The sequence below is a fragment of the Triticum dicoccoides genome, chromosome 2B, assembly GCF_002162155.2.
Source record: "Triticum dicoccoides isolate Atlit2015 ecotype Zavitan chromosome 2B, WEW_v2.0, whole genome shotgun sequence".
Taxonomy (NCBI): domain Eukaryota; kingdom Viridiplantae; phylum Streptophyta; class Magnoliopsida; order Poales; family Poaceae; genus Triticum; species Triticum dicoccoides.
In genome coordinates, this window is record NC_041383.1 from 92,561,654 (window position 1) to 92,575,336 (window position 13,683).

Below are 13,683 nucleotides of genomic sequence, written 5' to 3' on the forward strand. Positions count from 1 at the left end.
GTCATCGTGCGGACCATGGTCGCCTGCGGGGTAGAGCAAAACGATATTTTAGAAACAAGAAAAAAATTGGCATGACTTTCCCTAAAAATAGGACCAAAAAGAATCCATAGTGCCAAAATTCTCGCTGAAACGGAAATGAATCAACATTCCGGCAAAATATTGGCAACTATCGCATTTCAAATACCGGTACCTGCAAACACAAACATATATGCAACACCACAAACATACATAGATCTAGCTAGGCCATGAAAAGTGCATGTGCATGTTGTTGGAGGGAGAAAAAAAGTAGATCTACAACATAAAGATAGCCTCCCCCTTACTTACCTATCAAAAAAGGTAATTTAACCACTTAATTTGGATGAATCTATGGTGCAAATGAGGTGAGGAGGAGGAGGCAGCCGAGACAAGTTTGGAGGAGGAGGTGGAGAGAATGAAGTGGGGAAAGTGAGTGTCACTAGTAGAAAAAGGGGCTTTTGTCCCGGCTGGTAAGGCCCTTTAGTCCCGGTTTTTGAACCAGGACTAAAGGGTCGTTACTAATGCCTCTCCTCTTTAGTCCCGGTTCTTACACGAACCGGGACTAAAGGCCGCGGCCACGTGGAGCTCCACCTTTAGTCCCGGTTGGTAACACCAACCGGGACTAAAGGAAATTTTATGTTTTTTTTAAAAAAAATTGAATTTTTTTTTGAATTTTTTTATTTTCAAATTTCTGAATTATTTTAACCTCTAATCTCTAACCACCACCCCTCATCACTGCTCAATTTATCCTCTAATCACCCCTCATCATTCCAAATCATCTAACTTCCGGAACGGTCACCCATCCTCCCACTCCCCCAGCCTGAGCACGCTTAACTTCCGGGTTCTATTCTCCCTTGTTTCCAAGTCTGCACTTGTTGTTTTCCTGACAATAGTAAGGTGTCAATCCTATTAACCCTCAGGAATTTTGCTTGAGCATGAAGTGACACATTTCACTGTTTGAGTTTGAAACTATTGTTTTAAAAAACAATAATTATTTAGTAACACTAATATTTCTTGAATAATTAGTTTGACCACAGTTTGACCAGATTTGACCAAAATTCAAAATAATTGAAATAATTATTTAGTAACACTAATATTCTAGAATAATTAGTTTGACCACAGTTTGACCACAGTTTGAAATTTTTTCGATTTTTTCCACTCTAGATCTTAAAAGCCCCGTAACTTTTTTTCTGTTAGGTTTTTGAGGATTTTGAAAATGTTTAATGGGGTTCCTAGAAAATGTCTAATCTGAGTGGGAGTTCATTAAATAATTTGATTAGATGAACTTAATTATCATGAACTTAGTCTAAAATCTTTACAATATGTCTTGTAGATCAAATGGCCCACGTTACCCTCAACTTCAATGCGTTCCTAGAGAAAACCAAGCTGAAAGATGATGGCAGCAACTATACGGACTGAGTTCGGAACCTGAGGATCATCCTCATAGCTGCCAAGAAATATTATGTCCTAGAAGCGCCGCTAGGTGAAGCACCAATCCCAGATAACCAAGATGTTATGAACGCTTGGCAGTCTCGTGCTGATGATTACTCCCTCGTTCAGTGCGGCATGCTTTACAGCTTAGAACCGGGGCTCCAAAAGCGTTTTGAGCAACACGGAGCATATGAGATGTTCGAAGAGCTGAAAATGGTTTTCCAAACTCATGCCCGGGTCGAGAGATATGAAGTCTCCGACAAGTTCTTCAGTTGTAAGATGGAGGAAAATAGTTCTGTCACTGAGCACATACTCAAGATGTCTGGGTTGCACAACCGCTTGACTCAGCTGGGAGTTAATCTCCCGGATGACGCGGTCATTGACAGAATCCTTCAGTCGCTCCCACCAAGCTACAAGAGCTTTGTGATGAACTTCAATATGCAGGGGATGGAAAAGACCATTCCTGAGGTATATTCAATGCTGAAATCAGCGGAGGTAGAGATCAAAAAGGAACATCAAGTGTTGATGGTGAATAAAACCACTAAGTTCAATAAAGGCAAGGGTAAGAAGAACTTCAAGAAGGACAGCAAGGGAGTTGCCGCGCCCGGTAAGCCAGTTGCCGAGAAGAAGTCAAACAATGGAACCAAGCCTGAGACTGAGTGCTTTTATTGCAAGGGAAGTGGTCACTGGAAGCGGAACTGCCCCAAGTATTAGCGGACAAGAAGGCCGGCAAAACCAAAGGTATATTTGATATACATGTAATTGATGTGTACCTTACCAGTGCTCGTAGTAGCTCCTGGGTATTTGATACCCGTGCGGTTGCTCATATTTGTAACTCAAAGCAGGAGCTGCGGAATAAGTGGAGACTGGCGAAGGACCAGGTGACGATGCGCGTCGGGAATGGTTCCAAGGTTGATGTGATCGCCGTCAGCACGCTACCTCTACATTTACCCACGGGATTAGTTTTAAACCTCAATAATTGTTATTTAGTACCAGCTTTGAGCATGAACATTGTATCAGGATCTCGTTTAATTCGAGATGGCTACTCATTTAAATCCGAGAATAATGGTTGTTCTATTTATATGAGAGATATCTTTTATGGTCATGCCCCGCTGGTGAATGGTTTATTCTTAATGAATCTCGAGCGTAATGTTACACATATTCATAGTGTCAATACCAAAAGATGTAAAGTTGATAACGATAGTCCCACATACTTGTGGCACTGCCGCCTTGGTCACATTGGTGTCAAGCGCATGAAGAAGCTCCATGCTGATGGACTTTTAGAGTCTCTAGATTATGAATCATTTGACACATGCGAACCATGCCTCATGGACAAAATGACCAAGACTCCGTTCTCCGGAACAATGGAGCGAGCAAGCAAATTTGGATGTAACTTTTCAAGTAGATGATTTTTCATATAAAAAACTTTTTCATCCGAGATAGTATGCAAAAGTTATGCCCATTTTACTAAATTCTAGAGAGATTTTGCAAATAAAGTCGAAATTCACATTTGCAAATTTTCCCAACAACTAGACCACATATCACATGGGAAACTTATTTTCTTTTATTTTTTTGACATTTTCATCATTTTCTTTTATTTTTTTTAAAACTGAAAAGGCGATCCACGGGGGGGGAGGGGGTAGAGTTTGAAAATGGGACCTTTAGTACCGGTTCGTGCCATGAACCGGTACTAATGCCTCAAACCCCATTAGTACCGGTTCGTGGCTCGAACCGGGACTAAAGGTCTAACCTTTAGTCCCGGTTGGTGCCACGAACCGGTTCTAATGGGCATCGCACCCTTTAGTCCCGGTTCGTGGCACCAACCGGGACTAAAAGGTCTAGACGAACCGGGACAAATGGCCCATGTGGCCCATGGGCTCAGAACCGGGACTAATGCCACCATTAGTACTGGTTCTGGATTGAACCGGGACAAATGTGCTGACCTGGCCTGGACCATTGCCCCCTTTTCTACTAGTGTGTGTAGGTGTGGCTGTCTAAAATATCTAGCTGGTCCCACGTTACTAATGACGCACCAGACACAAATGCGCCATTAGTAACCCTGGTTACTAATGGCGCACCACCAGCCATTAGTAGTTTTGCAATAAAATAAAATGAAAAAAATATAGTAGTGGAGCATTGTGTGGCTGGTGCGCCATTACTAGTTAAAACTAGTAATGGCGCACTCTGCCCTGATGCGCCATTAGTATATTTGGAAAAATAAAAAAATTGTTACTAGTGGCGCATTGTGTGGCTAGTGCGCCATTACTAGTTAAAACTAGTAATGGCTAACTAGTAATGGCGCACTCTGCCCTGGTGCGCCATTAGTTTTTTTTGGAAAAAATTTTGTTACTAGTGACGCACCATGGGTCTGGTGTGCCATTAGTGTCTTTCACACTAATGGCGCACCAACACATGGTGCGCCACTGCTATATAGTAGTGGCGCACCACATGTCTGGTGCGCCATTAGTGGCCATATCATCTATAGCCCTTTTCCTATTAGTGCCATGATGATCTAAAATAATAAACTAGTATATTATGCCCATATTTTAGTTTATATGCCTGCTTGACTTGTTGGTTGGTGAAAGGAGGCAAGGTTTGCCCAGGATCGGGCTCTAATGTTGGAGAATTACCCTGCTCCTGCTCGTGTATAGTGTGATTGGGGTGTGTATAAAGTACATGTGAATACCAAGGGATTGTAATGTATCTATCGACGAGCCCGACCCTCGTCTTATATAACATACATGGGTTCCAAGGGTTACAAATCCTAGACGGCTATGTCAATGGAGGTAGAGTCCTCGGCGGCTCCAGTATCTTCGGCTTGTACATCAAGTCTTTTGGCGTCTTCATAGAACACGTCATGGGTCGCCTGATGTGGCCCAGCATGGAACCGACCTAAAGGTCCTCAATCTAGCCACTCATGCCAGGAACAGACGTGGTGAGAGACCCCTGGGTCAAGACGCTAACAGTAGCCCCTGGACCGATCATCATGTTGTGCCGCACCTTGGCAATCTCCGACACGATTGAAACTGGTTCAACAAAGCTTCCCCGACAGCGTACGCATCCAGTTGGCCACCAGATGTTGGGATGCCTCAAAAATGGTGTAACCACCCCGGTCTTGATTCGTTGGAGATAGCCAACCTGCACCGGAAAACACTTTCCGTGCAATCACCTCTTTGTAGCGTGAATTCCGTGTTACGTCCAAAAAAGGTAAAACCACACACCTAAGCCACCCAAATCTTCTTCCACTATAATCAAATGTGGGATACAACAAGTTCTCCTCTAGATAGAAGTAGATGCTCTCATATATCAAGATCTCTCAACCTTGGATGACCACAGTCTAGATACTGGAACAATCTCACTAAAGATGATGGAATCACAACTTGATGGAGATAAGGTAGTGGATCAGGACTTCACAACCTCGGGGAAGAGCTTCATTTGCTTGCGTGCAAGCTCTTCGCTCAATCTTCATTTATTTCACTTTTCTATCTTGGTTTCTTCTTCTTGGTTGGAGGCTAACCTAATTTTCGTTAGTTGTGTTGGTGGCTACTAGATGGAGGGTGAGACATCTCCCGGGATCTCCTATGCGCCGCTCGTTGCGGCGAATTGCCGAGCAAACGCACAGGGGCGACTCCAGCTGGGCCGGCCCATTAGCGAAACACAACTTGATGGAGATAAGGTAGTGGATCAGGACTTCACAACCTTGGGGAAGAGCTTCATTTGCTTGCGTGCAAGCTCTTCGCTCAATCTTCATTTATTTCACTTTTGGTTTCTTCTTCTTGGTTGGAGGCTAACCTAATTTTCGTTACTTGTGTTGGTGGCTACTAGATGGAGGGTGAGACATCTCCCGGGATCTCCTATGCGCCGCTCGTTGCGGCGAATTGCCGAGCAAACGCACAGGGGCGACTCCAGCTGGGCCGGCCCATTAGCGAAACACAGTAAAAAATACAAAAAAGACTAAAACTGCAAGAGGAGGTAGGAATCGAACCTGGCACCTCCTGTGACTTACGCACGACCCTAGCCAATGGGCTACATAATCTTTCTTGTTTTAGTATGGCGCGCGCAGCTAAAGGTAATGCAGATTCGAACAGTAAATGAGAAAAGTATTTTTTTTAATGCAAACACTTTTCAAATTTGAGAAGAAAAACTAAAAAATATAATCAGAATTTACTGAACCAACACGAGTTTTAAAAAAAATCGATAAACACAAAAAAGTTTTTCGAAAATCTGAACAAGTATTTAATAGTGATTTTTGCAAAAAACATGAATATTTTTGAAAGGAGACCAAATTTTGAATTGTGAACAAAAAAATTGTAAACATGATTTTTTTTTTGTAAACATGAACACTTTTAAAATTTTCGAACAAAATTTTGAAATGGGAACAATTTTTAAAATAACAAACAAATTTTGAATTTTTAGAACAAATTGTAAAATGGAGAACAATTTTGAAAAACCCAAACAAATTTGAAATGTGAACAATTTTTTAATAAGTGAACAAAAATTTGAAAAATAAGAACATTTTTTTTGAAATTTGTGAACAATTTTTGAATACATGCATTTTTTGAAATCCATGTCATTATTTTCAAATTTCTCAAAAAATGAAAAAAAAATAATTCGAACAATTTTTGAAAAAACAGGAACATTTTCTGAAAATTCGGAACAAAAATGTTGAAACCAGAAACATTTTTTAAATTTATGAACAAATGTTGCAAAATGGGAACATTTTTTGAATTTGTGAGCAAAATCTGAAAAACAGGAACATTTTTTGGTATTCGGATTTTCTTTTAAAAATAAACTTGGAAAGGAAAAGAAAGATAAAAGAAAAGAAAACAGAAAAAAAAGAAACAGAAAAAAGAAAAAAAAGAAAAACAAGATAAATAGAAAAAAGAAAAACGAAAAAGAAACTGAAAAAGAAAAAGCTGGTTCAGGAACCTTCTAGAACGTTCCCAAAGCCGGAAAAAACCGGCTGGAAACATCATAGAAGGTTCCCAAAACCGAGTCTGCTGTAACGCTAAAACGGGCCGGCCCACTCGTTCGCTCGCTCGCACCTCCCCGTGCGAAGCTTCGACAGCTTGCCGCAACGAGCGACAAGTAGGATTTTCCTAAAACATAGATGTAGCGAGTTGGCTGGCGAAAAATGGACAAAAATAATAAGACACGGGAGCTGGGATTCAAACTCTAGACCAGCTGCTTGTGCATGTATTGAGTTAACCAGTACACCAGGACAATGTTCTAAACATACTGAGCAGAAGTAATTTAAAAGAACTGTCTTCAGTGGCGGAAACTGAAATTACATAGAAAATTGCAAACAATATTAGAAATTTCGAACGTATAATTGAAGTTACGAATAAATTAAGAAATTCCAATAAATTTATAAATTTCTCATCATCTTTTTAAACTACGAAGAATATTTCAAATTCTGGAACATTTTTCAAATTTGTAAACAAAACTCAAAAAAATGGAACATCTTCCAAAATCTAGAACAATTCATTTAAAACTCGATCATTTTCCAAATAACATTTTTAGAAACATGAACATTTCCCAGAACATTTTTTGAAAACTTAATTTTTTTGGAATTGGTGAACAAAATTTTAAAATGGGGACAACTTTTGAAATTCAGAATAAGTTTTTTTAACTGAGAACAATTTTGAAAAGGAGAACATTTTTTATATACAGGACCAAACAGTTGAAATGGAAACTTTTTTCTAATGCTTCGAACATTTTTTGATAGTGCGAACATTTTTTATATAGGTGAACATTTTTCAGCTGCGTATTCTGAACATGATTTAAAAAACTAAGAACATTTTTTGAAAAAGTTGAAAAACAAGAAATTTTTTACATACATGAACAAAAATTTGAAAATAAGTACATTTTCTGAAATTTGTGAACAATTTTTTTGGAATTGGTGAACAAACTTTCAAAATGGGGACAACTTTTTAAATTCAGAACAATTTTTTTTTTAACTGAGAACAATTTTGAAAAGGAGAACATTTTTTATATACATGACCAAACAGTTGAAACGGAAACTTTTTTCTAGTGCTTCGAACATTTTTTATATAGGTGAACATTTTTCAGCTGCGTAAACTGAACATGATTTAAAAAATAAGAACATTTTTTGAAAAATTTGTAAAACAAGAACATTTTTGAATACACGAACAAAAATTTGAAAAATAAGAACATTTTTTGAAATTTGTGAACAATTTTTGAAAACAGGCATTTTTTCAAATCCATGCCATTAATTTTCAAATTTCTCAAAAAATGAACAAAAATAATTTGAACAATTTTTGGAAAAACAGGAACATTTTCTGAAAATTCGGAACAAAAATTTGAAAGCAGGAACATTTTTTGAATTTATGAACAAATTTTGTGAAATGGAAACATTTTTTGAATTTTTGAACACAATCTGAAAGACAGGAAAAAAAATTGAAATTCGTTTTTTTTTGAAAATAAACTTGAAAAGAAAAAAAGGAAAAGAAAAAAGAAACAGAAAAAAAGTAAAAAGTAAAAGAAGAGAAATAGAAAAACGAAAAACGAAAAAGAAACTGAAAAAGAAAAAGCCGGTTCAGGAACCTTCTAGAAGGTTCCCAAAATCGGAAAAAACCGGCTAGAAACATCATAGAAGGTTCCAAAACCGGGGTCTGCTGTAACGCTAAATGGGCCGGCCCACTCGGTCGCTCCCTTGCACCTGCCCTGTGCGAAGCGTCGACTACTTGCCGCAGTGAGCGGCAAGTAGGATTTTTCACATCTCCTTTCCCTCACCTGCATAGATCAAAATGACTCTAGGTCATAACCCTAATGGGTAGTGGGCATTACCACACGTTTGGGCTGCCTAAAGGCTTCAATTTATCATCTCCTCATAGCCCACACAAGGAGGATGCCCCAAGAAAATTTCCCATCTTGAAGGACGTGAAAACTTGATAGCTATTGACATGTTTTCCCTGTTTTAGCTCAAGTTCATCACTAAATAAAAAGTTATGATCATCATCGCTCTCACATCTAAGTCACGAAGGAGTCTACATATGAGGGAGTGTTGAAATATAGTACTCCCTCCGTCCCACAATGTAAGACATTTTTTGATACTACACTAGTGATAAAAAACGTCTTATATTATGGGACGGAGGGAGTAGTTGTTATTGTTCGTTGGTCAGATTGTTGAAATATCCTCTTTAAACCGTGCAGGAAAACTACATATAATTAATCTCTACTACCTAAAAGAAACGGAGCGTTCCGTTTCCCATCTTACGTCGTGGGCTTCGTCCGACCTCCTCCTCATCCCGCTTTACGTTTTGATTTTTTTTCTGCTCCTTTCATATCTGGTTTTTTCTTTAAATAAAAGGTTTTTCAGAAAACCATCCTCAAATTACGCTCTGATTTGTCTCCTTAATTCCCTTGGGTTGGGCGAGCCAGAACTCCTCCACGCACAGATCTCTCTCATCTCTCCTCGTATTTCCAATCCCATACTAAGGGTTTCCTGCCGCCGTCCACCTGGCTCCTGGCGCCGCCACTCCTCTCGTCTGCTCCACGATCCACCACTATCCTTCTCATCCAAGTCACAGGTCCATTCCCTTCCCCACATTTTTTTCTCACGTCGAGCAGAAACAGAGGGCCTTTTTCGGGGAGAGAGATGACACCGGCAGGATGGTGGATCCACGCGATTGCCTGGCCGCCGAGGTTGAGGAGCTAAGAGGAAGGTGCTATCTGCCACTACTGGAGGGATCATTGTGGGGGTCGTTTCTAGGTGTACGGAGAGAACAGAGAGGGACGGGCAGGGGTTCGACGCCAGCGTGGGCTTGCTGGCTACTGCTTCTCACGTATGAGAGAGAGAGAGGCGCAGGGCCAGAGCAGTTTTACCCAGGAGACGTTTTCACCGGATGAACCAGGTCAAGTGAAGAGAGAGAGAGAGATTTCTTTTGTTTTTTTTATAGAAAAGGAGAGATTTCTTTTGTGACCAAGTGATGCCGCTGATGTGCTGCTTCTACTAATGCTTGTGTACAGAGAGTGGCATGTGTCTAATGCTGTTAATGCACACGGAGTACACGGGAGATAGACAAAGTTAAGGTGTCTGTGTGAGCGTGTACTTCGACTACTATTATTTTTAGTTGCTCTGCTATTGCTTCTTATTTGTACGTATATGTGTTAAGAAGATTGTGGTCATGTAAAAAAAACAATATGATCATTTGCAAAGCTGTGTTGAACCGAATGGTTTATAGTAAAATTATATTGTCTTATATACATGAGGATCATAAAATTATATGTCCTAGATGAGGTCGTCGCTCCTTCGCTCTGTACCCTAGCTCGCCTGCTCCAAGTACAAGGAGGCAAGCGACCGCGCTGCTGCACACGGTGGTGTCGGTGCTGGAGTCCTTGACTCCTTTGCTCGCGCACGTTAGGTGATAAACGGCGGGGAACTTGGGGATATTGGGCAGCGTTTGAGTGGTGAACGTAAGGGGAGACGGGGCGGCGCTGGGCAGGGAAGCACGATGCTGTAGCAGGGCAGGAGCGGCGCGTCGCTGGAGACGGGCAGGGAGACCAGAGAGAGATGAGAGAGATTCTTTTCTGCGTCCAACTACTACTGCTACACTGCTATGAGATAGAGCAGGGGTGAGAAACTGAGAACAGAGTGAGAGATGAGATGACCTTTTCTATGCTGTGTTGTTGTTTATTTGCTCGATGCTGCTGAGAGAGGAAGTGGAGAGAGATCCCAGTGAGAAGAGAGGCGAGATGAGATATATTATGCTGCATGAATGTTCCTTCTGCTATTTGTTGTTGTTGTGCAGATGTGTGTGGGTCTCCGCAGGACGTCCAAGCACGTGGCCAAGGCTTGCCGTGTGTTTTGCAGTGCTCAGAGATGCTCCAGCTGTCCTAAATTGCACTCACGCCCCAGCCATGCAGAGGATGATTTGTCGCCTTCTCGAGGTAGGATTGACAGGTATGCAATAGGACAACTCTCTGAAATACAATGGCAATATATTTTACAAGACAAGCTATACTTGCTCAAGCTGAATCGTCCCCGTAGAAAATTAAATTTCCAATATGGAATAGCTGCAGTTGGTGTCGGCAAACATTTTAGGTTACAAGTTATGTTGTTTCCAATAGTTCTATTTAAGTGATATTAACAGGTGCACAACTACTAGAGAGGGGGGAGAGGGGGTAGTTATTTAATATGCATGGGGATCATAAGCATATGTTTGACATGGTTGATGTTGAACCACTAGATTTGTATGTCCCACATGAGAACCACTAGAATTTGTATATCCGACGTGATTGATATTTGAAGCACTAGAATTTGTACGTCTGACATGATTAATGTTTGAACCACTAAAAATTTGTATCCCGGTGCAATGCACGGGCACTTAGCTAGTATAGAAAAAAGAGTCCCAGAAAAAGAGGTACAGAGTCTTAGAGCGCAGCAGCGACCTAGAAGAAAAAAACAAAAGAAGGGCCTTAAAACTAGGACCCCGATAAATCCCGAACGTCCGGATTTTAAGCATGGTAACCCAAACATTTTCAAACTTATCACCTTGCATCAACTAAAGTTGCCATAAAAACCGTTCGGGTTGCCATGCTTAAAATTCAAATGTTCGGGATTTGTCATTACCGTGAAACCCTAGGCGAACGCAATCCCAGGCATTTAGCCCCAGCTTTAGACCAGTTGTACGTGTGCATCACACTTGATTTTATCAAAGATATGATCAGTCGAGCTAGCCTTGTTATCAAAAGACCCATTTGTTACCCTCATCCCAGATTGCCCATGCTAGTAAAACAGCCACGCTCTTTTAACTTCTTTCTCTCAGCCGATGGCACATTCGTCCCAGCCGTTGCCTAGACCGTTGGAATATGTATCTGGCTGGAGTATAAAGGTTTCTCTCTGGAGATTTCCAGATTTCTTTATGGAAGCTGCCTTAGCGTTTCCTCCTAGGCGACTCTATTGTCTGGAGCATAAGTTGGAGCATTAGCCAACTCTCTCCAGATTTCTTTATCAAAGCTGCCCTGCGTTTCCTCCTAGGCGGCTCAATTGTCTCCTTCACTTTGGAGGACCTGCGCTCTTGTGAGACCTGTTTATCGTTTTGCTGGCGGGTAACCTTCACCAATAAGCCATAGCCAACAACAAAAGAGTACAGAAGGAATGTAGCAAAACCAATTTTTCTTCCCGACCAACCAACCAAAACACCGCCTTGTCTCTACGTGATGTGCATGTGCCTACATGCCAACATGATGGCTCCAAGCTCGTCGACCCATATTTCAGGGCACACGCTTCCGCTTAGCTTGCTCCCATATTTCAAGACCTATCAGGGAAGCTGGACCAAATGAAACATATCTGAGATTGAAACCCAGAGCTAGCTTCAATAGCGATTTGATCGAGCGGTTGATGGTGTTAGATGCATCGTTGCCGGTGTAGTTGGGACACAGCAATCTCTCATGTGCTCACGCATGGGGACGCTAAACTGCGCTGTTGACATGAGCTCCGGCACGAAGCAGCTACAGCACCAGCCAGCAGCGCCGACTTCGCCCACCGCCTCCTTCTCGGAGTCGAACATCGTCGCCTCGTCCGCCGACCCCGACGCCATCGACGCCCTAGCGGGCCTGCAAGCGCTGAGGTTCGATGGAGACATCGACGGCGAGATCCAGTCGCCTGACCTCGCCATGTGGGAGTCGCTCTTCGCCGACCAGATCGGCGCCGGCGCCGCCTCGGGCGCCGACTTCTTGATGTCCTCCCCAAGGAGGGACTTCAGCCCTCTGAGGGACTTCATGGCGTCTTCTCCCAAGAGGGACTACATGGTGTCTTCTCCCAAGAGAGACTACATGATGTCTTCCCCCAAGCGGGACTACATGGTATCCTCCCCTAAGAGAGAGATGGTGGCTTCCCCGAGGAGAACCTTCTCCAACCTCTACAACAACAGCACCAGCAATCAGAGCTACATGCATGGCACCTTGCACGGCATGGACACGGGGAGCCCCAGCAATCTCGCCGGCTACGGCAAGGGGAAGTCGTCGCAGAGCCCGCTCCACAAGGGATTCGTCAACAACGCCCACAGCAACAGCAGCAAGAGCAACCTCTCCTGCTCCTCGTCCTACGTTAACAGCAGCGAGAACCTTGCTCTGCCATCCTTGAACTCCTCCTTCCTGGAGGACGGGTACCTGGCGTACCAGCTGCCGCCGGAGAAGGATGCCGGCGGCTCCTCCTCTGCCGGCACCAGTGCCACGCAGCTGCCGACGCTGTCCGAGTGCCTGGCGATGCCGGAGCCGGTGTACGGGGCCAGGGACGAGGCGGCGGTCGGCAGAGGGATTCCGGTGGGAGGCTTGCAGCCTGATCACCTCTACTACGCCAGCCAGTTCGGAGCTGCAGATGGCTTGCCGTTGCAGCACCAAATGGCAAAGCCTGACCAGTGGGCAGATTCTTCCTCCTTGCACAGCATGTTGGGGTCAGTAATACAGTCAGATCAGGCTGAGCAGGTAATAACTAAGAGTACCAGCCATGCATCAAGTTTTTTTTTATCGCGATGGCAGCATGCATCAAGTTACATACTTGTAGATTGTTTACGTAGACTTGAGGATTTAGGTTGCAGTTATGCACTGTTTTTTTTACTCCATTTTCTTTGGTAGTCTTTGAATTTGGTACGCAGGCTGTCACAATTGGCCAAATGGTCGCAGTCCATGCATTCCGTACGTGGGGGTTGTGTAGTAAATTAGATCGCCAGATTGAGACCGCTGTTTTAACCCAACTTGCCAAAAGTATGTCATATTTAATGTTTTTCTAAAAGGTCATTTATATTGAATAAAATGCCGCATGAGGATCCTTATAGACACAATGCGCATACACTTGTTATTTGCATAATTAGGATGCACACAACCTAAAATCCAACTCACTTACACAAAGTAACATGCCGACAAAGACCAATTAATTGAGGGAGTATTATGTTAATGGACGCCTGCAAGTTTTAGAAAACGAAACCTTTCTTACCATCCGATACGAGGGAAATGAGCTGCAGTTCGAGTGGAAGAAGGAAGATGATACGGTGGAAGTGGGACTAGAACGGAGAAGGGGAAAGGGAAGAGGCAGAAGAAGGGGTGAGGAGCTGAATGGCTCACCTTGCAAAACCGGCCGCGATGACCGATTTCAGCGAGGTCAAGCAGGGCATCCGATGGTTAATTAGTAGCCTATCGGGCTTCGAGAAAATGCTAAATTGTCATTCAACAAACTCCTGAGCTCTTGGACTTGACTCAGACAAAGACGGCGAT

The 13,683-nt window shown here is 42.7% G+C and overlaps 1 protein-coding gene across 1 annotated transcript in view; it reads left to right on the forward strand.

Annotated features, from left to right (window-relative positions):
- Window positions 1–11,874: 11,874 nt before the first annotated feature.
- The window catches only part of LOC119360557 (GRAS family protein RAM1-like), a 4,200-nt gene continuing 2,391 nt past the window's right edge, over window positions 11,875–13,683 (forward strand). Inside the window, exons 1-2 of the mRNA XM_037626145.1 lie at window positions 11,875–12,897; window positions 13,048–13,107. Coding sequence (XP_037482042.1) covers window positions 11,875–12,897; window positions 13,048–13,107 — 1,083 coding nt within the window. The remainder of the gene's footprint in view (window positions 12,898–13,047; window positions 13,108–13,683) is intronic.